Genomic DNA, 22055 nt, shown 5'->3' with positions numbered 1-22055 from the left:
GATTGTTGACGTGATGGAAATTTCCACAGGGGAAAAGCAGCCTTTCTGGATTTTATTAACTTTTGTCTGAAAATGTTTTGTTTTTTTTCACTTCTCTGGTTCAGTGTCTGCCCTCCAAGACAAAGAGAAGAAGTTAGCAAAACATGGTATGTAAATGTTCCTAATTTATCATGTAAAGGAACAGGGCTTCATCAGCCTACATATAGCAAAAATGACCCTTGTCAGTGTCTAAGTATTTAGTCCCTACTTCCTGTAGCACGTGGCCCTGCTTTTTTTTTTCCCTGACTGTCAGGTGTGCCTGCAGAGATTATCAGAGGCTAACTTGTGAATGAGTGCAGGGTAGGGATTTAACCATCTCTGACTGGCCGTCAGGGATATCTGAGGTCATGCAGATGCAACCAGCTCAGCTGGTCCTCTTTCAACACTCTCGCAGCCCAGAATGACTTGTCGTCGTCCCTTCCTGCTGAGGTCTGTTAGCCAGCTTAGTATAATCTCCCCTAAAAGACACTTAGAGGAGCAGAAAAAACCTGGCTTAGTGTGGGAGTCCCTGAGGAAAATGGTGGCAATGAAAGCTTAGACAGCAATGACCAGGGCACAGTAATTACTCGACTCCAAAAGCAGAGCCAGGTGGACACGAGGCAGCAATAAAGTCTAAATTTGGGGGTCACATAAATCAACTTTTGGCAATTTAGTCAAAGCTTCTGGCCTCTAAAACCTACAGTACAACCACCAAAATCTGACACACATTTAGAAAATAGGCTGAAGACAAAAATCAGATTTAAATGATTTATTACTTAAGAAATGTTAGAAATGTGATTATTTTCCTGCTCTAACATTCGTTCCAGAAGAATCTGCCAATGCCTGACACTTTAAACACAAAAGAAAAAAAAAAAAAGGATCTTCAGTAAACTGCATCTCTACATACATCAATTAGTTAAAATCACAATAACAAAAGTTTGGTTAGCAGAAGCATGGTTGTGCGTGCACAAAAAGTGAACTAAAACTGGCACTGGTTAGATTCATTGACTTAAGCTGTCTGCTACTACTTTTATTTTATTGGTAAATCAGCAGTGTATAAAAAATATAAAAAAGGCCATTATTTAAGATTCAAAAAGCAATCCGGCTTGTTTAAAATGACACAAAAAGCCATGACAGGTGTCCATCAACTCTCACTCTGAGTAAGGCTTCAAACCGCTGACCTTTAAATATGTGAGCAAAATTACATTTCCACAACAGAAATATTCTTAAATAAACTTTAAACTTTCAGAAGTCAATCGTCACCACTCCATACTGCCACCTTCCAAGTGACCAGCAGTAGATAAGCTCATCTGAAAACCCTCTATGAAAGTGACAAACCTTTCAACTCTAAGAGAAAAAGAAAAGCACTAAATGTGTATTAAATGTTGGCATATGACAAAAAAAATGAGGAAGGAACAAAATATGTACAGCACGAAAAAACATTGTATGCAATATGCAAAGGCGTCATGTTGCTTTGGGCAACAACCCTCCCACCCGCCTCCCCACCCGCCAAATGTAAGCCAGTCTTCACTGAAGACCCCTCACCCCCCCCGTCCCCAACCCCCCGTCCCCACCCACACATATCCGCTCATACACACACACAGAACATCACGAAACACGATTACGTCACTAAGCCTGTTAGTTTGGAAAAAGGTGAAGCACTGTGAAACTCCCAAGCCCCTTCTCTCCTTCCGGCCTCCTCCCACCACCTCCCTGTCTTCCCCCTCTTCAGTCAGAGAGGGGAGACAGGGCCTTGGCGCAGTCGTTCCACTCGTCCGTCTCGGGATTGTACACCTCCATCGTGTTGAGGAACTCGTTTCCGTCGAAGCCGCCCACGGCGTAGATGGTGTCGCCCAGCATGGCCACCCCTGCGTTGCTGCGTGAAGATGTCATGCTACCCAGCATCCTCCACTCATTGCGGGCGGGGTCATACACCTCCACACAGCGGAGCGCGTGAGAGCCGTCGAAGCCGCCAATGACAAACAGTTTGCCTGGACAGAACGAGAGAAATATCAACATCAGAGAAATATGACAAAATGGTCACTTTCTACACAAATACTGAATCATTTAAATCCAAAAGATACGTATTTTAATGCTCTGGGATCTTTTACCTCTTGTTTACATGAAACCATCTCAGTTTCCCACATGATGCTCTACTATATACACGCCACAAACATTGCCACAGAACTGCTGAACGCTTCGATCACTGCCCATGTTTTGGTCGTGGGCTTACCTGCATGGACAGCAACGCCGGCCCCCCTGCGAGCCACATTCATGGGGGCTATGAGGGTCCAAGTGTTGTTGTCAGGGTTGTAGCGTTCCACAGTGTTCAAGCAGTTCCACGACTCCGCCCCTCCAATCACATACATGAAGCCATCCAACTCACACACCGCTGCCTGATGCCTCCCTGAAAAACAAACTTGCTTAATGAATACAACTTTTCATTTGTCCCCGGGCTGCAAATATCACAAGACCACAAGCTGCTCTCTGATACTTTTAGTCTCATTCTTGAAACTAATGCTCTCTTTGGTCCAGCAATTCAAATTTTCCAGAAAAATGTGGGACTGTGTGGACACGTACTGATGTTAAGGGAGGCACAGCTGGACCAGGTTTTGGTCACAGGGTCAAAAGCATCACAGTTCTTCAGGCCCTTCTGCCCGCAGGGGTCCGACCCTCCCACAACATAGAGTTTGTTGTTCAAGGAGCAGACACCTTTTAAACAGAGAAGACAGGAATGAGCTAAACCCACTTAGCACTTAAAAGAGGCTAGTTCATTCATCTTAACTGAGATCATTACATGCAAGTCAGTTAATGAGTCCTTGCAGGAGGAACTGACCTGCATTGCAGCGGTTTGTCCTCAGTTCTGGCACTTGAGCCCACTCATCAGCATGTGGGTCGTATGTCTCTCCGCAGCTCAGCTCGTCAGAATGTCCATTTGAACCTCCAATCACGTACAGTTGACCCTGTGAGAGGTGTAAATGGACAAGTCAATAAGCGACACATCAACCTGGCACCTGGACATAAATTAAAATTTTTCTTGCCTAAGTACTTGGAAGCAACCAACATTAAGTTAACACAATTTAGAAACCCAACTATTTGAACAGAGAGGGGGTAAGTATGTGAGTATTTGCACAAGACAAATTGAAACTTGTTTGAACACAGAGCAGTTGCACTTCTGAGCCGATATTTAAAATGTCACTTTACTGAGTCAAATGTGGTTTAACGACGAATGGTAAACTGTACCATGAGAACAGCCATCTGGAATCGAGCCCGTGGAGTCCGCATGGGAGCGATGAAGGTCCAGCGGTCCTCGTTGGGGTCGTAACACTCCACAGTCCTCAGACACTCCTCTCTGTTGTAGCCTCCTAGAGAAAGATGCGCCAATGTCAGACTTAGAGCACACCATGTTTCCCACTCACCACATTTAAACAGAATATAGTCATATTAAGCCAAGTGAAAAGCATGTAGCTCCCACTCAAACTGTAAAAGACCAACTTCCATGTAGCTCTACCAGTTATGAACCTCACACAATTCCACATCCTCTTTAGACTCTTTAGTACCAACCTGCTGCGATGAGTTTTCCATTCAGGGCTGCGGTGCCCAGGCCGGAGCGAGCATAATGCATGGGTGAGAGCGGGTGCTCCTCCAGCTCCTCAGGCTGGGCCTCGAAGCTGAGGCTCTTCATCAGGCAGGGGGTGGAAGAGGGAGAGGTCTGAGGGCTGCTGCGACCGTGCAGGAAGATCACACACAGCACGCCGTCCAGCACGGCCAGACACAGATAGGTGTTGTCTGAAGGGAAGATTCCAGATTGTTAAGAGTCGTTTTAGGGAAGAAAAAAAAAAAAAATCCTTTTTTATTTCAAGTTGTTTAAATTTGAAGTTTTCAAGCCACCGGACTTCTGAAGTCAATCTCACCTATTCTCACTGTGCAGCATCTATGAGACTCGAGCAGATTCATGTATTTCATAAACATGCTTACTTGTGGTCTTCTCAGAGGCGATGTACTTCCACTCTCTCCTGGCTGTCTGTTTGGGGGCATTTGCTGCTTGGTTGGAGGGCGACAGGCTTCCTGAGGAGCTGCAGCTCATCTGTCTCTGGGTGCTCTCTCGTACGGGTTTCTTCTGCAAAAGCACAGTGCAGCTACAGAAGCCAAGCTTGCACCACAGGCCCAACCCGTGGCCAACACCACCTAATCATAACCCAGCCTACGCTTTGATCCGGCTGGTCTAATGTAGACATGACATAATGAACCTGCATTAATCTTGTCCGAGCACGTGCTGATATCTCAAGCCATCTGAAGCCAACAACACAGCACTGCAAACTACAGTCTCAGATCACGCTACAGTCATGTCTAACAGCACACAGTTCAGTCACAACTCAAAATGCTGCAGAGGGTAGAAAGCAGAGGCAGCCATCACTGCTCACGCTCAACTGGTTGAGATTAGTTTAAAAATCAAAACATGGTTTTAATATATGCTCAACAGCATAGCCAGGCAGGCACCAGAGCTCATTTCTTGCTCATCTACTGACATTAGTTTTTACACATTGGCTAAACTGTGGTATTAAATGAGCCATTATCTACTTCTAGCCAGGCACAGGTTGTGTAGTATTTTGAATGCATGGCCAGGCACAAGCTGTACAGAGCTAAAGCTACACACTGCCAAGCAAAATGTGTGTGAGACTTCACTGCAGTGAAGCCAGGCACAAGCTGCTGTCGAGTACCTGCACAAACTGAAGGTGGTCCTCCTCGCCACCAAAAACCTCACTGTGCCCCTCAATCACCAGCCCTCCATCCACCAGCTTATGGTCAGGTGAGTAGTACAGCGTTTGCACCTGAAAGACAAACAGGAACAACACACCTATGTGGCTGTCTCCATGGCAACACACTGAGATCCCCAGCATAAGGGGGAGGAAGGGGGGAGGAGGAGGAGGAGGAGGAAGAGGAAAGGGAGGGGTGGCAGTGCTGTGAAGAGGAGGAGGGGGAGGGGACGAAGGCCTGGATCTTCAGTCTCGTGAACGCAAAGCTTCCTTTAAAAAGACACACACGCCGTTGCCACTGCATGGAGTGGTTTCAGTGCTTGAGCTCAAGAAGGTAACTGACAGTGGGTCTCCATAATTTGCATCTAAAAGAAAGAAGAGGGAGCTGGTGAAGAAGCTGCATCTGGAAAAATCTTCTGTGAAGAATGAAGAGGAGGAGGAGGAGAAGGAGGAGGAGGAGGAGGAGGGGCTGCACGAGGCCCTCTTTCCACCTTAGCTGCTGGGAAACCGGTCCTCTAGCTGAAGAAGTTGTTCATTGTCATGGCAGCCACAATAGGCAGTCAAATCCAGATGACTAAAGACAGCTCTGCTGTTGTAACAACTATCAAGCTAATGCGTGACCATTATCCCGTGACAGATTAAATCCAGCAAGAAATAAAAGCAAAACTATTTATCTTCTGTTGAGGCCAGACAAAATAATAGAGTGGGAAACTGGGTGAAGCCACCCAGTTTCCCCTCTCAAGAGCAAAATTTAAAAAGAGAAAAAAGCAAAGGATCCTATATTTTTTATAGAAATGTGAGGAGTTGCTGAAAAGCATAATGTCAACTGTAAGGTTATTAATTTGTAAACTAGTGAAATCACCATGATCACGTGTTTGCCTTTTTCTGTCCAATGCCCGCTTTGAATTGTTGTTGAATATATCAGTGGATAGATAGGCCTGTATTCGCATGTACTGTTATGTACAGGAACATTCAACTGAATGTATTTGTTGCTAAAAGTTTGTGAGCAATGTTTTCTTTTAAATGCAGAAATGGGATGCATCTGTATGTGTGGCATGGACAGATGGGAGCACAGTGTTGGCTGCAAAGAGAGGCTGCTGAGAGGCAGTAGTGCTCCTCTCCTCTCTCCCTTTTCTCTGACTCATTACCCTGGTGGCTCAGTCCTGGCTCCTCAGTCTGGTCTCCTGCTGCTGCTAATAAACCTACAGGAGAGATAAATCAACGGGGAGGAGCGCCTGTTAGTGCTGGAGCAACAAACACGCACCTGTTCAGACAGTAAAGTGGCAGTGAGACAGCAGAATCAAGGGTCAGACCTTTGAGAACCTGTGTTTTTGTGTTTCAGAGGACAGGAGCACTGTAATACTCAGATGGGGTTGTATGTAAACCAACCACATACCCAAAAGAGAACAGTGAAAACAAAACAAATAAAAACAAAAACAAAAACAAGCAAACAGCAGCTCTTTTTGGCTCACCTCTAATTTGTAGTATGGGTCATGGGTACAGAGTTTCTTACTGCAAAAACCTCAACAAATCAGAGGGGAAAAAAAGAACAATCCTGACATAACAGCATGACAATGGCATGCCATTTCTACTCCAGCCCCCCTTCATGACTTCTTAACGTCAAAAACAGGAGGAGCCACAGGGAGGGGAAGGGGTGGGTTAGGAATGAAGATCAGCCTGAGTGCTGAGAGAGTTGCATGCCCTGATACTGACCTCCTCCATCAGCCGTTCCAGTTGGTCTCCATTCTCCCAAAGGCTACGCTGCACCCAGTTGAGTACCTTCGAGTAGAGCTTGCCATTGCTGGGCAGGGTCAGGTTGTCTTCTAGCATTACTTCTAACTGTAAACACACAAAGGGGATGAAACAGGAATCAGAGGTGGGAATAAAGTGAATGCATAACTAAGGAAATCAGTACATTGTACCTATGTGGTTGCACAGTGATAGGATTCACCGTAGTATTGTATTGAGTTGCTTGGAAATCACCCACGGCACTCAAATCAGCTAAGTTCCTGGTGCAAAATGAATGAATGGATTAATTACTGTAAAAAATTTCAATGTCCCAAAAGAATGGGACAGATTGGAAGTAGGTCAAATTAAAGGCTCGACTTACTTTTATAATTCTGTCTTCTCATTAAATAAACTTGATTATTCTTCTTTTGTTTCTACAAATGACCCAAGAGAGACTGTAGCAATTACCTAATGGGCCAAATAGCTGCCCGTCATTGATGTTTCTCATAATGATCAATGCAGCCCATTTAACTGGTTTGTGGTTTGCTTAACCATTGGATTTTAGCTAACAATTTGGGCTGCAACAAATAAAAGAATCACAAATAGATCATATTTCAATTATCTATTTTTTAAATTTAGGATGTGCCCAGCAGTCAATGACATGAAACTAAAAACAGCAAATTCTTTGAGAACCTGTCAAATAAATAAGTCACAGATTCATTTTGAGACCAACTTGTTATTCCAGCCCTACTCCCAGCTCATGTAAATCAGGGTAAAGCTTCACAGATAACCGTCTGTATACATGTTTACATTCCAACCCTGCACAGCTCCAGGTTATTTATCTGACGTGCACATCCTCAGCCAGAGAGTTAACTCTGTGAAGTACCTCGTGCAGTCCTCACATTCAACAAAAACCCACACAATGTAACCCACCTACACTAAGCTTCTCCATTGCATATGTTTAAGCCCTGTGCCCTTAATACATTCTCAGCTGGCTTTAGTGGTAGAAAATCTACAAGGAGGCACACCTACATACTATAAGTATTGTTAATCTCATGTCAAAGTCAGAAAGGTAAAAATACAAAGCTTAATCTAGTGGCCGTTATTCAACCTAAGACCTCCGGCGCTGGCTAGAGCAAAGACAGACTAGAATAGCCAACTGCCAGCAACTAGTGGCCTTGAAGCTGTATGATTAGAAAATGGCCCCAACTCTTGTACAGAACTCTTTAAAAGATTATTGTAAATTTAAGCTAGTACCTTGAGGCGGGGAAGTTTAAGGAAGTCCTCCTGTTCAGACACTTCCAGTAGATGGTCTTGGATGAAGGCGTCCACCTTGGCCAAAACTCTGGCATCTCCCATAGAGCTCGCAAAGTTCCGAAAGGAGATGGCGTTCTGGGAATCCATCTTAGACAGCAGGTAGTCACCACAAATCTGAGAAGCGAGTAGGAGATATTGGAGTAAGTTAAATGTTTCATTTCTGCACCATCTTGGACTACCATCTTGGATATGATTAGAAAACACACAAATAACACCAAACCTGTTTGACTCGCTCCATCTTGAACCTTTTGGCTGCAGAATAAACTTCCTTGACCAGCTCTTTGTCTGCCTTAAGTCTGTGTTGTGCACAAAAAAAACAAAGATGACATTGTTAATCATTTTCAAAAGAATTTTGCAGTGATAAGATCAGAGGCAAAAAAAAAAAAAGGTCAAAGGTGCTACTAACTGGGCAGTATAGGCATAGTTAAGCAAGATCTCCACAGCCTCAGGGTCCAAGTCCTCAAAAGTGACATGTGAGACTCCATGAGGCTCAATGTCACTATTAAAGATCTCAAACAGGTAAGGACTGCAGCAAGCCAGAACAGCACGGTGAGCCATCAGCTCATGACCACACACCTGGACAAATGAAGAGAGAGAAGAAGTTAAACATTTAAAACTTGTTGTACAAGTGAAAAAAAAAAACTGCAGAGTATCCATGTTCAAAGGGAAAATGACTGATGGAAAAAGTAATATATTAGGGCGTTAGTGTTAAAGGAAACTGAATAAAGACACCCACAATACTGATCTGCAGCAGAAACAGTGTCTGTCTTAAAAAAAGCAACATAATCAGTGGTTAAAAATTAATAGAGTTTAAAAAATTATTATGAGGAATTAGATACTTTTGTGCCTCCGTTCCAATAATGTAATTCCTGATTGGCAGCGAAAGTCTTTCAAAAAGGTCTGTACTGAGAACAGGTTCTCACTCTTGAGACATGAGACCAATGGAAACATTCATGTAAATGCTCAACTCAACTTTTTCTAGTTTTCAAGTTTAGCATGACTCACCCGGAATTTGAACAAAATAGAAATCACTCATCTCACACTGTTTTGTATGATCAATAAACATGTTTCGAATTTCATCCTCTACGGTATCCCCTTTGCATTAAACCATACCTGCAGTCTAACGTCGCAGAACTGACCACTCTTTCTCAGAGCGTTCATTTTGGCCACGGTGGAATCCAGGAAATTCTCATCCTCAAAGATCAAATAACCGTTTGGAATCATCTTGTTGAATTTTGATGGTATGCCTGAAGAGGAACAGGAAAAAAAAAAAAAAGAAGTGCTTTTATATGTAAAGCAATACTACCCAGCATGCTTGTCTTCAGCACATGCTTTCAGCTGTGCAACAATGTAATAGCTGGCTTTATTAATTGATGACCAGAGAGAGAGGATTAGGATTAGGTGACTGTAATGTGCATTGTGCATTATAATCTGTCCTATGCATTAGTCATGTCCTTACCTAATAGAGAATAATGCAAATCCAAGTAAGCACCACTGCTGAGAGTAGAACAGGAACTGAAGGTAGGCAAAGCAGGCTGAGATCACAGTGGAACCAAGTCTTCTTCACCCGAGGAAAGGGATGGGAAGTTGTCAGAAGAAATGCCAGTTGACTACACGGGCGTGATCAGTAGGGAGAGGGGGAGCAGCCGCACGGACAAACTATCAGGCTTGAAGCGACTGTAATCAAGTCCTCGAGATCCCGTTGGCTATAGAGTTGTACTTATTCTGTGTTGGTCATACATTATAACCTACAAAAAAGAAAAAAAAAAAAAGCAGGAAAGGGACATGAGTTTTAGGTTGACAAAAGGGCACACAGCTTATTTTGAAGTTGATGCTGCCTGTTCTTTGCACTCAAGCAATGACAGCGTGAGTCAATTGCACGTGGTAAAATCAAGGCAACCTCACGCACGGGAAGGCGGACGAGAACACTGCCTTCCCTTCTCCCCCCAGCGTCCTTTTCACAAGCCCAACATTTTCCAAACATGCAGCAGACCTCAACATTTCCTTATTCCCCACATGAAAAATAAAAAATAAAAAATAAAAATTCAGGAAGAGATGATCTGATCACATTATCCTCATGAAGTTCAGGAATTCAGGATTCTATCCCAATATGCTGTACACCAAAAGCTGTATACGTTGGTAGCTAGCCCATGCCTTCCATACTCCACCCTTATAACACCATCCATTTATTGCTTTAAATCTCCACACCTGCTGCTACGTCCCACCAGGCCAAGCAAGACCATTTAATCTGTCTCATGCCTTCAGCTCTGCCTCCACTCTCTCTGAAGAAAGGCCACTCCAACCCAATCTTATGTCACAAGCCCCTTTGACTGGCTCCTCCCTATAGGAGCTCTTTCACTCAAGCACTGACCTATAAGGAAAACGCCAGAGGGAACAACTAGTGACAGCGTGTCCACAGCCAGTCAATTGGTTAGATAGAGTGTTGGTCTGTTTTATGTGACTGCATGGCTGCACTATGAATTCTGGTTGGCCATCCTACTCCATATACCATGTAACCCTGACCTGCCCACACTTGTACGTCACATCCAATAGAGATCATTCCACATCTCTCCTTCTCAAGATATTTTATTCTGCTATTAAAAGAGTCAGGACTGCACGAGCCTTGAAGCCTGAGGCAGCCCAAACTGAGCCAAACAAAAGCACACAAATCTCACTTGTACCAACGAGATCTTCGCAACAGAAATGAACACAACTGACATTAGGCCGAACCACGTCACCATTATGCCATCTGCGGTCTGAAGCTCAGTAAATAAATTACACTGCAATTCCAACAGTTTTATCACCATTTCAGAAGGGTAGAGAACACAAGACAGACCACAGCAGCTGCCCCACAGTCTTAAACTGTATCTACACAACATGTGACAAGGCTTTCCTGGGTAGCCTAGCTTTGTGTGGTATCTAACTTCTATGCAATTCTAACTCATTAAAAAAAGCTGTGATTTACTCAACTGCTGCACACGTAATATATTTATCACTCTGGCTTCTGCCAGATTTTAGATATCAGCATGTGAATCATCGTGAAAGAATTTTTAAAAATGTAAACCACTAGTTTGATTGCAGAGATTATAATATCAGTGTTTGGCAATGATGAAGCCTGAAAGCCGTGGTAGATAACTACAGGCCTCTACTCAAAGGATTCATTTGATACTTTTCTAATAAGGCACACAGCAAGAATATAAAAAAAAGTCTATTATTGAAAATATTTGCACTGTGCACAATCCATGGGTAGACTTCAAGCTAGAAAGTTAACTACCAGCACAATACAGACAATGTAAAACAGCAAGACTGACACTGAAGCAGACAAACAGCACACTCTTTGTATGCTGCTGAAATAATGACTGTCTGCTCCACAGTAAGATGGTTTGGAAGAAAGGTATACAAGCACATTCTTGCAAACTCAAGGCCATGTGTGAAAGACACTTTTGTGCCAAAATATTTTTCTCTGACATTTATTTTCAGCAAACAAAAAAAATCTTGCAGTGCAAGACATCAGCACACTTTGAATTCAGCAGCAGTTACTTTCTGCTGCCCTGACATACACCATCATACCATATGATGAAAAGGTGCCAAGCAACTGAATGAACAAGGATATCACAATGCCAGTTCAACACCTAAAGCTACCTTTACATATTGCTCTTCCAAATTAAACAACATTGTGCAAAGTGATGCCTTGTGTGCCAGGCAACCGAAACCACCATCAATCCAATATTTAAAATCACGCACAAAGCTGAGTACACAAATACATCTCAAATACTCAGCCAAATCATCAAAGCAACAATATACGCAAATCCAGTGACCTACTAAACTCAAAACCACACTGAGCAGTTTGAGTTTAATAATCATAAGTATCAGAAGGGGGGAAAAAAAAGGAGGAATTATGTTGAGATTGGACTACTTAGCCTCAGATGGCATTTAACTCTTTTTTTCCCCCTTTACCCTTTTGAAGACAATTACACAGAACAATGCAAAGAAGGAAATGAAAAGGGCAGAATGTTCAAGGAGAGGATGATGGCCACGTCAGTGTGAAGGGGAAGAAGGAATAAAATGAATCATGAAAAATGTATTGCTTTGCCCTGAGAAAGTACCTTGCACCATTTGACACAACAGTCGCAGTCAGCTAAGTTTTGTCTGAGTTTTCCATCCAAAGAGATGCGGGTCATGTGCGGTATGAAAGTTAAACATATACTGAACATACGTTCGTGTCATGCTGCTCTGCTGGTTTGGGTTTGGCAAAGATGTCTGAAAGGCGGATGTGTAAAAGTACCATGCTAAGACTGCTGGGACGTGTGCCAGAGATTTTCATGGGTAAAAGCACAAGCACGATGGCACATGCTAGAATACAGTGTTTTTTGTGTTGCACTGAACGGCATGTTTTTTTAGTAAGGCTGGCATGGTAAGCTATAATTCACCCTGTCTGTGTGTGGATGGAGGAACACTGACCCAGTTTTGAGTGGTTACGCAACATCTGGCAGAAGACTCTTTGTGAAGGCTCAAATGCTCAAGTCCTCCAGATGGTTAGGTCCACCACGCTCGCCTGTTGCCCTGTTCCCGTCTCGTTCCCCCACCTAATGCACCACCAGGCGAACCACACCCTAAATTCTCTAGATTATTCTTTCTTGATACAGAGCTCCTGAATTAATCTCAGCTGTGATTAAATAATAACCTTCTATGGACTGATAAGATAACCTTACATTATAACCAGTGTTACTCGGTGAACCAGCAAACAATTTAGGTGTGAAGTCCGGCTATTTGAAAAATGCTGTGTTAAGCATATCACACACTGACTATGTATTAAATTATTTTCCTCTAGGGAAATGGTATACCAGGTCCAGTGAATGACCAAATTTCATATATAGACCAAAAAGCTAGGTGTACTTTGTGAGCTGGAAATGTGGATCTATGTCCATGTGCTTAACAACTAGGGAACAAAGAAGAGAGAGCAAAGGCCTGAAAGAGAAAGAGTGAGCTTGTTCACAACTTTGTCACAGAGGGTTGCTCTGAATGTATTTTCTCTCTCCATTTTTCCATATGATTAGTCAGGCACAAAAGTGTCGGTCTGACACCGAGCAATCAATGGTCGTTAGACACCCCTCTGGTGGAGAGGCACAGCCAGATATTTCACCCAGTTTTACTGGGTGGAAATTTACCGCCTAAACTGAACATCTTTACAACAAGATGCTCTAACGAGGGTGTGAAAATAAAAATAAAAATGAAGGGGGCAGTGATCATTGTATCGGTTGTGTGTCTGCCACACATACACCAAAAAAAAAAAAAACACACACACATGATCAGAACTGACACCAGAAAATACCCCTAGTTCCCCAACAGACAATACTGTAAATTAGGAAGTCATATGTGCTTTGACATATCAGTCATCCTACCACATAAGGAAGTAAAAAGTGAGAATACGTTTGAGCATTACCACTCAAGACAGTGAGACTATTTTATTAATCATCTGTTGGATAAGACTTAAAGAGCCTGTTATTTATTTATTTATTTATTTATTTATTTATTTTATTGCAAAATTACTTGAGTTAGAAAAGAAGAAGAAGAAGACAATATTTTAAATTGACATCTTTTCATAAAATCATTAATCGATTTGGGAATTTTTCACGTGGGTGCCATCTTTAGAACGCTATGAACAGCACCGTGGGCCAAACACTACCACTAGCATGAAGCAACCTGCAGCCGGGAGACACCATTTCCTAAAACACTGAGAGTCGGCGAGACACGTTCCTTTTACTAGACAATCGATACAGCACAAGCCAATAATGCCCAACGTCGACAGCAACAGTGAGGCGTCAATATCATGTCAAGACTGGTCACAGCCCATAAAATCTGACACAATACGACACTAAATGGAGGGTGAGTAAAGGACAGACTGTCCTCATGCTACGTTACGCACCCTGCCATCCCCCTATGTGTAAGTCTTCCAGTTGGACACCCAGTATTTCATGTTTCGCCTATTCGCTGCAAAGCAATGCCATTCATCTCCCTGCCGCTTCCTCCTCCAGTGGAGTAATGTACCAGAGCCATGATGTCTGGCGGTGAGCCAGGACTCGCATAGCTAGTCTGTACATTCATCCCGCCACCAGAAAGTGGGTCAGGCAGAGAGCCCCTAAAGAATCTGCTCGACTAACACACAATACAAACACCTTAGCGTACAAACGGGGGTGGTATTTGTCTGGAGCCAAGCAGCTGGCAACATGGAGAGAGATGGAGGCGCTCGGAAGCTATTGCCTGTTAGCCTATTAGGGGGGACAACCTGCTGCTTTAGCCAGGATACAGGAGCCAAGAGACAGTCACATCGTCTTCATTAAGTACACCAGACCATGGCGAATACATCCAGTCGTCTGCATGTGTCCGAACTCACGGCGACAAATAGTCTTCTGTTAGCGGACATCAACTGAATATCCGCGCCGTTAGTTGGCTCTAACTGTAACGCTCGGCGGTAGGCGGCGGTTTCTCCACATGTAAGCGAACGTCGACTTGACAAAGACATCAGATAGCATCGTTTCCTCTTGGGATTTTTTTTAACTGAGATAAAAAAACAAATCTTACCTGAGGCGTTTGACAGCAAACGATATTAGACATATTTAAGCTGAATTCAGAGTTGGTTGGTTCAGGTCAGAGCAAAAACGCAACACGGCTAGCTAGGCACGGCTTGCTCGGGTAGTGGCAGGCGTCTGTTTCCGCTCTGTAAGAAAAGCACGTCCACTCTGCGTCTAGTCTGCACTAGCTCTGACAGGATGACCGCGGCGGTGACGGTAAAGCAAGATCCCGGGAAATGCTGTGCGACCGCCACGCCGCCTGTGACGCGGGACCGGGGGGCGGTCCTATCCCGCCTACCTCTGCTCTGTGTACAGTGTATGAGAGAGGCAAAGGCAATGAATGGAAAAAATCAAATCAAATCAAATACCTATTGTAATTTGCCAACCTTCTAAAGCTGAGATACAATTTATTGCAATGATATACTCATTGAATGGTGGAAAAAGTTCTCAGCTGAGATACACTTTTTTAAGACTGTATTTATAGTATTCAAGTGCCCAAATGCCTGTTGAAGCAGGTTTTGTTTTCTGTAACCATTCCTCCTGCTGATATCAGCCATCAAAGATCCCCTCCTAATGCACTTTAAATGGAAGTGACGAACAAAATTCACTGCCGTCCTTCTGAGGAAAAATATTTTCCAAAGATTATGTGAAAGTTTACCCTCCTTTTGTTGCTGTCCTTTGTCTGACAGCACAAAGAGGGAATTTTATACTAAAAAGACTAACTTTGAGGATGCATTCAGATCAGCTGAAGCATTCATTACTTCGACTAAATGTACAAAGTAATGGATATCCAAGTGTGAGGTCAGAGAGCAGGTGAGCTATAACAGTGTCCCTGTCTGCCTAGTAAGATTCAGTAGCTGACTTAAGGACACCTCATCAAAGTGGATTCTTGCTGAGTTAAATCAAAGTCCACCGGGATCTAACCTAAGGCCAGCATTGTTCCTTTGCATTTTGCTTGTCAGGTCTGGATGGAATTCTCCCTTTTACATTTGATGTCTCGTGTGTTTTGAATCCAATAGCCATTCAGTGTACACTGTCAGTGTGCCACATGTACTTGCAGTTTGTCATATTCTCCACTACATGTGTCTGTGAGTCATGACAGAGTGCTGGGACGAGCACCGCTGCGTAAGTCGTTTGATGCCCATTAGGAGGGAACATCCAGGCTAAACCCTCTCCCCAGACGCCATCATAGAGGAAGAAGAACCCATTCACCTGCCCGGACTGAAAAGAGCTTAGTACTACCTCAGTACATCAGTAATTAGATTAGAAGAGAAGAATCGCTTCAATACCAATGTGTCAACCAGCCTTTGTATCTGCATGGTGAGCTTGTGCATGTCTGTATGTACTGTTGTTTGTGAAAGCCTGGCAAATGTAACTCTGTGACAGCAGCACAAGAGTATTTAGCCCCAGCCTTTAAAGCATGCTGACCATTGTGTGGAAAACCACAGTGATAACAACCAAAGCCAAGGGTCCAGTCAACACAGATTAGGTTTATCAACACAAAGTAATCTCTTCATAACAGCTCTTGTGCTGCTTGCGCTGGTATTAGTACCATGACACGTTGTGCCTCCATCCATGTGGGGGTGACATTCCTGACAAGGTGAGAGAAGGTAGTGCTGGCTCGTGCTCAAGAAAATGAATGGCTGGTTGCCAAGAATTGACACCTGCATCATATTTCACCTCTGTTTGTTTTTTCGTAGCTGTGTCCATGTGTGACTGGACTTTACAGAATGCAACAGCACAGCTTTCTTCATCTCAAGGCTTCTTCCACTGCTCATTGTAAGTTTTGACTTTGCAAAAGCTCCTTTAGGCTGTCTGACTCCAGCATTCTCCTGACGGTCTGCAGAGGTGAATGAAGATTCCCTGGCAAGCAGTCAGCCCATCTCCTCAGCACAGTGTCTGGGGCCTCGGACGTGGTGATTACAGCTGATGGCGTGAGGCCAACCAATCCAGCCTGACTTATTAGTTTCTTAAGGAGGTATTTTTAGGAAATGGATCAGGAGCACAAAGTGGGAAAGAAACTGACAAATTAAAAAATAGTGTCCAGTGGGATATTGCCATGTACCTTTATTAGGATGGTGGACACAATAGCCATTTGACAAATACTGCATGACACTACCATACTATGAACTGCAATAGGTGTACATCATATTCTGCTTCTTTGCCTTTTTATATGAGATGTGAGTGACCACGGACACCTTGAAATATAATGAAATCTAGCAATGCCACAACTACAAAAAGTACTAAATACATCTAAAGTTGTTTGAAAATGATATGAAAATTCTAAACTTCACATAAGAAGGTAGGTCCAAAAATATATTATTTGCAGAGCAGCTGCTGAATCAGAGTCACTTTATTGTGTCCATTAATGAGGCTCCTATATCCTAAACACAGAACTTGAAAAGCCTACAGAAGGACTACAAGATTTTAAATTATGGAACAAGATATTACATGTAAGATAAACAACATCTATGAAAAATCTTGGACTTGCTTGCTGATATATTTTATCTCTGTTAGTGTTATGATTAAATATTGACTGAACTACAAGAAAAAAAAAACTGTGGGTGTGTGTTGCTTCCAACTAATTCCCACACAAAAGACACAGCCTTCATTTTGCTGAATCATGTTGTAGACTCTGGCGCCCCCCTCATTCCTTTATTCTACAGAGATTTGTTCAGTGAGGCTGCATAAATGTGTTCTGACAAGGACACTATGAATATTTTAGGTGTCTGGACCCAGCAGTAACACGTGGCTGATACTGCTGTGTCGACGGAGTTGGAGGCAAGCAGGAGGTTTAAGTCCTGAAGTCAAAAATTCAGAATGGCACAGTATAAACGTGACACCATAAAGTTTGTCTTCTTCAGTCTGCATTAATTTAATGTAGTGGACAGGATTTCATTTAGTATATTGACTTAATTTACTGATATCCTCATTCATATTTTCATTCGCACTCTTTTATCGGTGTGTAATAAATGCAGTAGTTAAAGCATTGCAACTATGCTTGCCTTTTGGAGTAATTTGACTGGATGAATACAAAGTTTTGTTGCTATCACCACCTCCTTACCCCTCACCCAAGGACACTGAAAAATGAGAATAGGCCACGTGAGTGTGGAGTTACATAGTCCTCTGATAAGGTTCAGATAAACTCAGATAAACTGTTAAATTCATTCAGTCCGTGTTCTCAACAGGCCAATGACACTGACAAAACAGAGGCAGTGGGTTTTCAGTACAGCCTGCTCATAGATGAACAGAAGGACACGTCTATTTGGTTTTAGTGGTGTCTAAGTTGTGGCCTACTTTATGGTCTGTGAGAGCTTAGACGTCTCACTACTTGTGCTTTACAGGCACCACATGAAGAATCTTGATTATTTCCTAAGAATCCAGTCTGTAATGTTTTGTTAACACAGATATGATCTCTGTCTCTGTTTTTTTCATCCTGTTTAAAGTGGCCAGGCTCAAAGGAGAATAGCACACTGTAGAAATGAAATATGCTGTTTGTGTGCCTCATGACAGTTTAGTCAATACTAAAAATTAGTGACTAATAATTCTTATTCTTGCAGCCAGGTGAGGTTTGAAGTCTGATGTTGAGACTCTGACACAATTACTTATAATGTCATCAAGGAATCGAGTCAACAGTCAGACAGTCATGCACTTAGTTACAAAGGTGTGTATGTGTTTGACTGGACTTTGATTGGACTGTATTTTGGAATGTTTTATTTTCATCAAAAGTAGCCATGTCTGTGAATGAGATTCCAAAAGCGTGATGTAAATTGGTGCATTTTCACATTAACAGCTCAGTTTAGCCACATTAAGCTAAAAAAAAAGATTAAAAACATATTTAAAGTCCCTTTACCTCCTTTTTTAATTTAGTTTTAATCATTTTAAAATGGCTACATTTTTCATTCTGCTTTTTAAAGGTGCCTAAAACTAAATGTGCTACATAGAGGTGTTAATATGAACATGCACCGTTTTACAATCTGCAACCCATGAAACTGCTACTGCATAAGTAGGCAACAATGAGCTATCAGTTACAGTTAGATGATATGTTACAGCTAACACCTTCTGGTGTAACTGATAATTGTGACTGTGCAGATCCACAAAGACTCACTGTGACAAACACCCTCTCTAGTCTTTCCCACAGAACGGTGCCAGGCTCTCCTCTAGTCCCCACAGGAGGAAGAGTCACAAGAGAGTCACAAGAGTCTGGCTCTCTGTCCCATGTATGTACACAAAACCCTTCTCATTCTTCAGTGCGGTACCAGGGACTCTCACTTTTCAAACCCGCCACCCTCCTGTGGTCTGTTCTGCACTTTGGAAGTGGGTCAGTCAAGTGAGAATAGAACACACACACATGCACACATGAACAAGCTCAGTTTTGTTGTAATGAGACTTGATTATCTGCATATTCAGCTGCTATCTAGGTGCACTGAGATAATCCAGTTAATGTACTAGGTGATCTGATTAACTCAGAAACAACAGTCTGTGTGTTTTCATTCAAAAAAGTCCTACACATCTCAAAATTGCACTGAATTTGAACTCTGTTTTCACAATATACACAATATCTATTTGCACAGGGCTTTTGGAATAGACTTAGTTAAATTAGGCAAAAGGCTCCAGGTAACACATCTTAAGACACTCCCCATGACTGTGGCATGTTGGTTCTGAATGAGTTCTGAGGTCATGCCCTTTGAACCCTACTTGCATCATGTAATGCCCTCTGACCTCTGTATTCAGTGATGTAACAGTACAAGTCTTACCACATCTGCTAGAGACCTTAACAAATGTGAAACATGGCAATAAAGCCAATTATAACCTCCAGCAGTGTAGACTGCAGTGTCAAACAAAAGCATTTAGCTTTAGCAAATCCTCCAAATTAAAACACTGAACAAAGCTCGAATTGCTCAAGGCTTTAAGAGTGTCCACAACAAGACAGGACAAATGTGTGAGCAAAAGCATTAAAGTCACTCTATAGTTGTAACATTCTTCTCTCACCTGTTTTTTTCTCATTCCAGGAGGGTCCAGGAAATGTCAAGAAGTCAATCAACAAACAGGCCTCAGGATCCAAGGCAGCTATTTAAGAGCAGCATAAAACAAGGAGGATCAATATCAGGGCCACTTCAATCATAAAGAATATCATATCAACATCTAATGATTGACTGATGCAACTGCTGTGGTTGAAATCTGTGTGCAGATGTGAGTATGTGTGCTTTGTGTGTTTGTGTGTACGTGCAATTGATTGGATGTTACGTAAATTATTAAGACGACACATGATCGCTCATCCTCTTCGCTCCGGTGACCTTAGATGGCACCAGTTTAAAAACATGCAAATCTGTAACCTTGCATGTGACAGTCTGTTTGGTCTCAGATAATTCCAATCACTGGGAGCACTAATCTGTGCCTCTGTTCCTCTTTGACTCTGTCCCTCTCATCAGATTCTTCCCTTCTCACTTGACAGTTTGTAAGACGCTCATTTCTTTGAAACACATAAATAACATCAGTCATCCCTTTCACTCTTTTTACCACTAGCCAGTATTTTAATCAGATGCTGTCTCTCTCAGTGAGCTCTCTTCTCTGCGTTGCAAGTGTTAAGATAGGATTATCTCAGCTGAACTCATAAAACCTCATACATATTACACAGAGCCAGAAGCAAGCATTACTGTGATCCAGGGAATTTCACAAGAAATAACATTAAAAAAAAGCTCAACATGAGTGTCAGAGACATCACGTGGATGCCGCAAGTCAGTATTGGAGGAGTGAATGCAATGTATCACCCAAAGCACATGTTTGCAACAAGAAATTAATCTGCACATATGAATTATTTATAATAAAGTATACATCACTGGACTGCAACTCTCTGTATTCCCACATGCACAGCAGAGTCCTCTGGGTTTTGTGCTTACCCCAGGACAAATAGTGAGGAGTTAGAGATAGACAAACATGAGAGCTCCCTTGTTCTTAAGATGGAAACTATAACTCTAATCCAACCTTAAGACTCTCCTCATGCATTTACCGTTACATTAGCCTGCTGTGTAAATGGTAAACACATCCTTTTGGTATAGATATCCACCATCTATTCCTCTTCTCTAAAATTCTCACTGAGCCACAAAGTATAGTTTTTACTTGAATTATTCTGGGTTTAGAGCTTTACTTGCTGGTTTTTGATACATGTTGAAAAACAGTGAGTCTCACTGTGATATGCTGCATTAAACTTCATGCACTAGCCTCCCAGTATACACTTTGTTGTTTAATTCCTCTGTGTCTTTCTTAACGAGACTCTAATATCTCACAGCTTTCCTCTTAACGCACTTCACCCATGGTGACAGTAGGGTGCTGAGAAAAGCTGCCAGCCATACCTAATTAGTTGTGTACCAATGGCCAGCTCATCACACTGTGCTTCCCATAATGAGCTAGTTAGCAGAACATCCCCTTTGAGGAATAGTACAATGATACACATTAGTGTTGTGCACTGCTGGCAATGATAGCCAGAAACCTGGTATTGAGGCCACAGTGACGGGGCAGCTTTATCAACATCAGTCAGCTGTTTCATCATATTTTTGCATTATAGCCCTCTGTGTGTCATCATCACTGATTATGAGCTTTAATCAGTCTTTGCCAATCTTAATTTAACTACCTCAAAAACTTGCACAGCCTTTTCAGTAAGACACAGACATGTCCGTCTCCTGTACTGGAATAATGATTTGAATAACTATGATGATTAAGTTAAACATGCAGTGAGGGAATCTGGATTGCCACCACGTACACAGTTAATCATTATTCTGTTCACACTCAGTATTGTTCAAAGTGAATCCACTGTTTCAGTGAGCAACTCCCCCAGAGTGCCAACAACTGGGCCTTAAAGCAGAACTGCTGATCCTGGGTTTTCTCTGTGTCCGATCTGCTTAGGGGTTATCCCTAGAATAGGTGGACATAAAATGTGACCTAGATAACATCATAGGTTAAACTTCAATAGGTTGAGACATACAAGCACAGGTTAAGCACATGTTGTGTACACATGCATGTGGGCAAACACACACACAGTGGCTGTTGGCTATCAGTAAAATTCACTTTAAGTGGTTTAACTTTTAACCAGTATGTTTCCAGAGAGGAAGTCCTACATCGCTCTGACCCCAGTCACTTTTATCCAGTTTAGTTATAGCCACAGTGTCACAGTAGCAGTAGTACATTATTAATCCCAGAAAGGAAATAGCTTCACACATAAACAGACTGGCAGTACACACACAGCACATTTTACAATCACACTGATGAAAGTTGTATTTAAGTGCTGTTGTACCTGAGGTTCACCCCTATAAACTCACTGTCTGGGTCGAGGAGCTTAACTCAGAATTAATCAAAGGCACCACAATAAACCGAAACATTTTCGATTTTGTGCTGATTAACAGACAGAATGACTGGACACAGTTGCAATTCTAGCTAAATAGTGAGAGCTTCAGAATTGAGTCGCAAAATAAGTAGGTCTGCATGTTTTCATTCATGTCCTTTATGGGGTATTTGACCTAATTTCTATATGCACTTGTCTGGTGAACTTGGGCTGTGCATCTCATTGAGGCTGTGGACTTTGAAAAGGAAATAACTCTGGAAAATATTTACAAATGTTTGGTCATGTAAACGTGTAGTCCAAATTATGTCTTGTAATGTGGGGCAC

General features: G+C 42.5%; 1 protein-coding gene across 1 annotated transcript; it reads right to left on the bottom strand.

The window, feature by feature from the left end:
- Positions 1 to 772: 772 nt before the first annotated feature.
- On the bottom strand, positions 773 to 14603 carry ivns1abpa (influenza virus NS1A binding protein a). The gene is made up of 15 exons (XM_041040013.1): positions 14403 to 14603; positions 9280 to 9568; positions 8934 to 9067; positions 8227 to 8396; positions 8041 to 8116; positions 7761 to 7934; positions 6489 to 6614; positions 4740 to 4850; positions 3997 to 4138; positions 3583 to 3807; positions 3262 to 3383; positions 2855 to 2981; positions 2599 to 2730; positions 2252 to 2425; positions 773 to 2009 (listed from the first exon to the last, which is right to left on the bottom strand). Exons 3-15 carry the CDS (start codon positions 9042 to 9044, stop codon positions 1747 to 1749), a joined length of 1953 nt encoding a protein of 650 aa, XP_040895947.1. The 5' UTR covers positions 9045 to 9067; positions 9280 to 9568; positions 14403 to 14603; the 3' UTR covers positions 773 to 1746.
- Positions 14604 to 22055: the final 7452 nt, after the last annotated feature.

This window comes from Toxotes jaculatrix, chromosome 6 (genome assembly GCF_017976425.1).
Source record: "Toxotes jaculatrix isolate fToxJac2 chromosome 6, fToxJac2.pri, whole genome shotgun sequence".
In the NCBI taxonomy this organism is placed as follows: domain Eukaryota; kingdom Metazoa; phylum Chordata; class Actinopteri; family Toxotidae; genus Toxotes; species Toxotes jaculatrix.
The sequence above is the reverse complement of the archived record's forward strand: the minus strand, read 5'-3'. Positions and strand labels throughout refer to the sequence as shown.

What these genes read in the sequence shown, in the direction of transcription:
- ivns1abpa (XM_041040013.1), bottom strand. Translation starts at nt 9,044, where the DNA reads ATGATTCCAAACGGTTATTTGATCTTTGAGGATGAGAATTTCCTGGAT. An exon ending in TGGAACGGCTGATGGAGGAG is followed by an intron (nt 4,851 to 6,488) that starts GTCAGTATCAGG and finishes TTTGTCTTTCAG; the next exon opens with GTGCAAACGCTGTACTACTC. An exon ending in GACAAACCGCTGCAATGCAG is followed by an intron (nt 2,731 to 2,854) that starts GTCAGTTCCTCC and finishes TCTGTTTAAAAG; the next exon opens with GTGTCTGCTCCTTGAACAAC.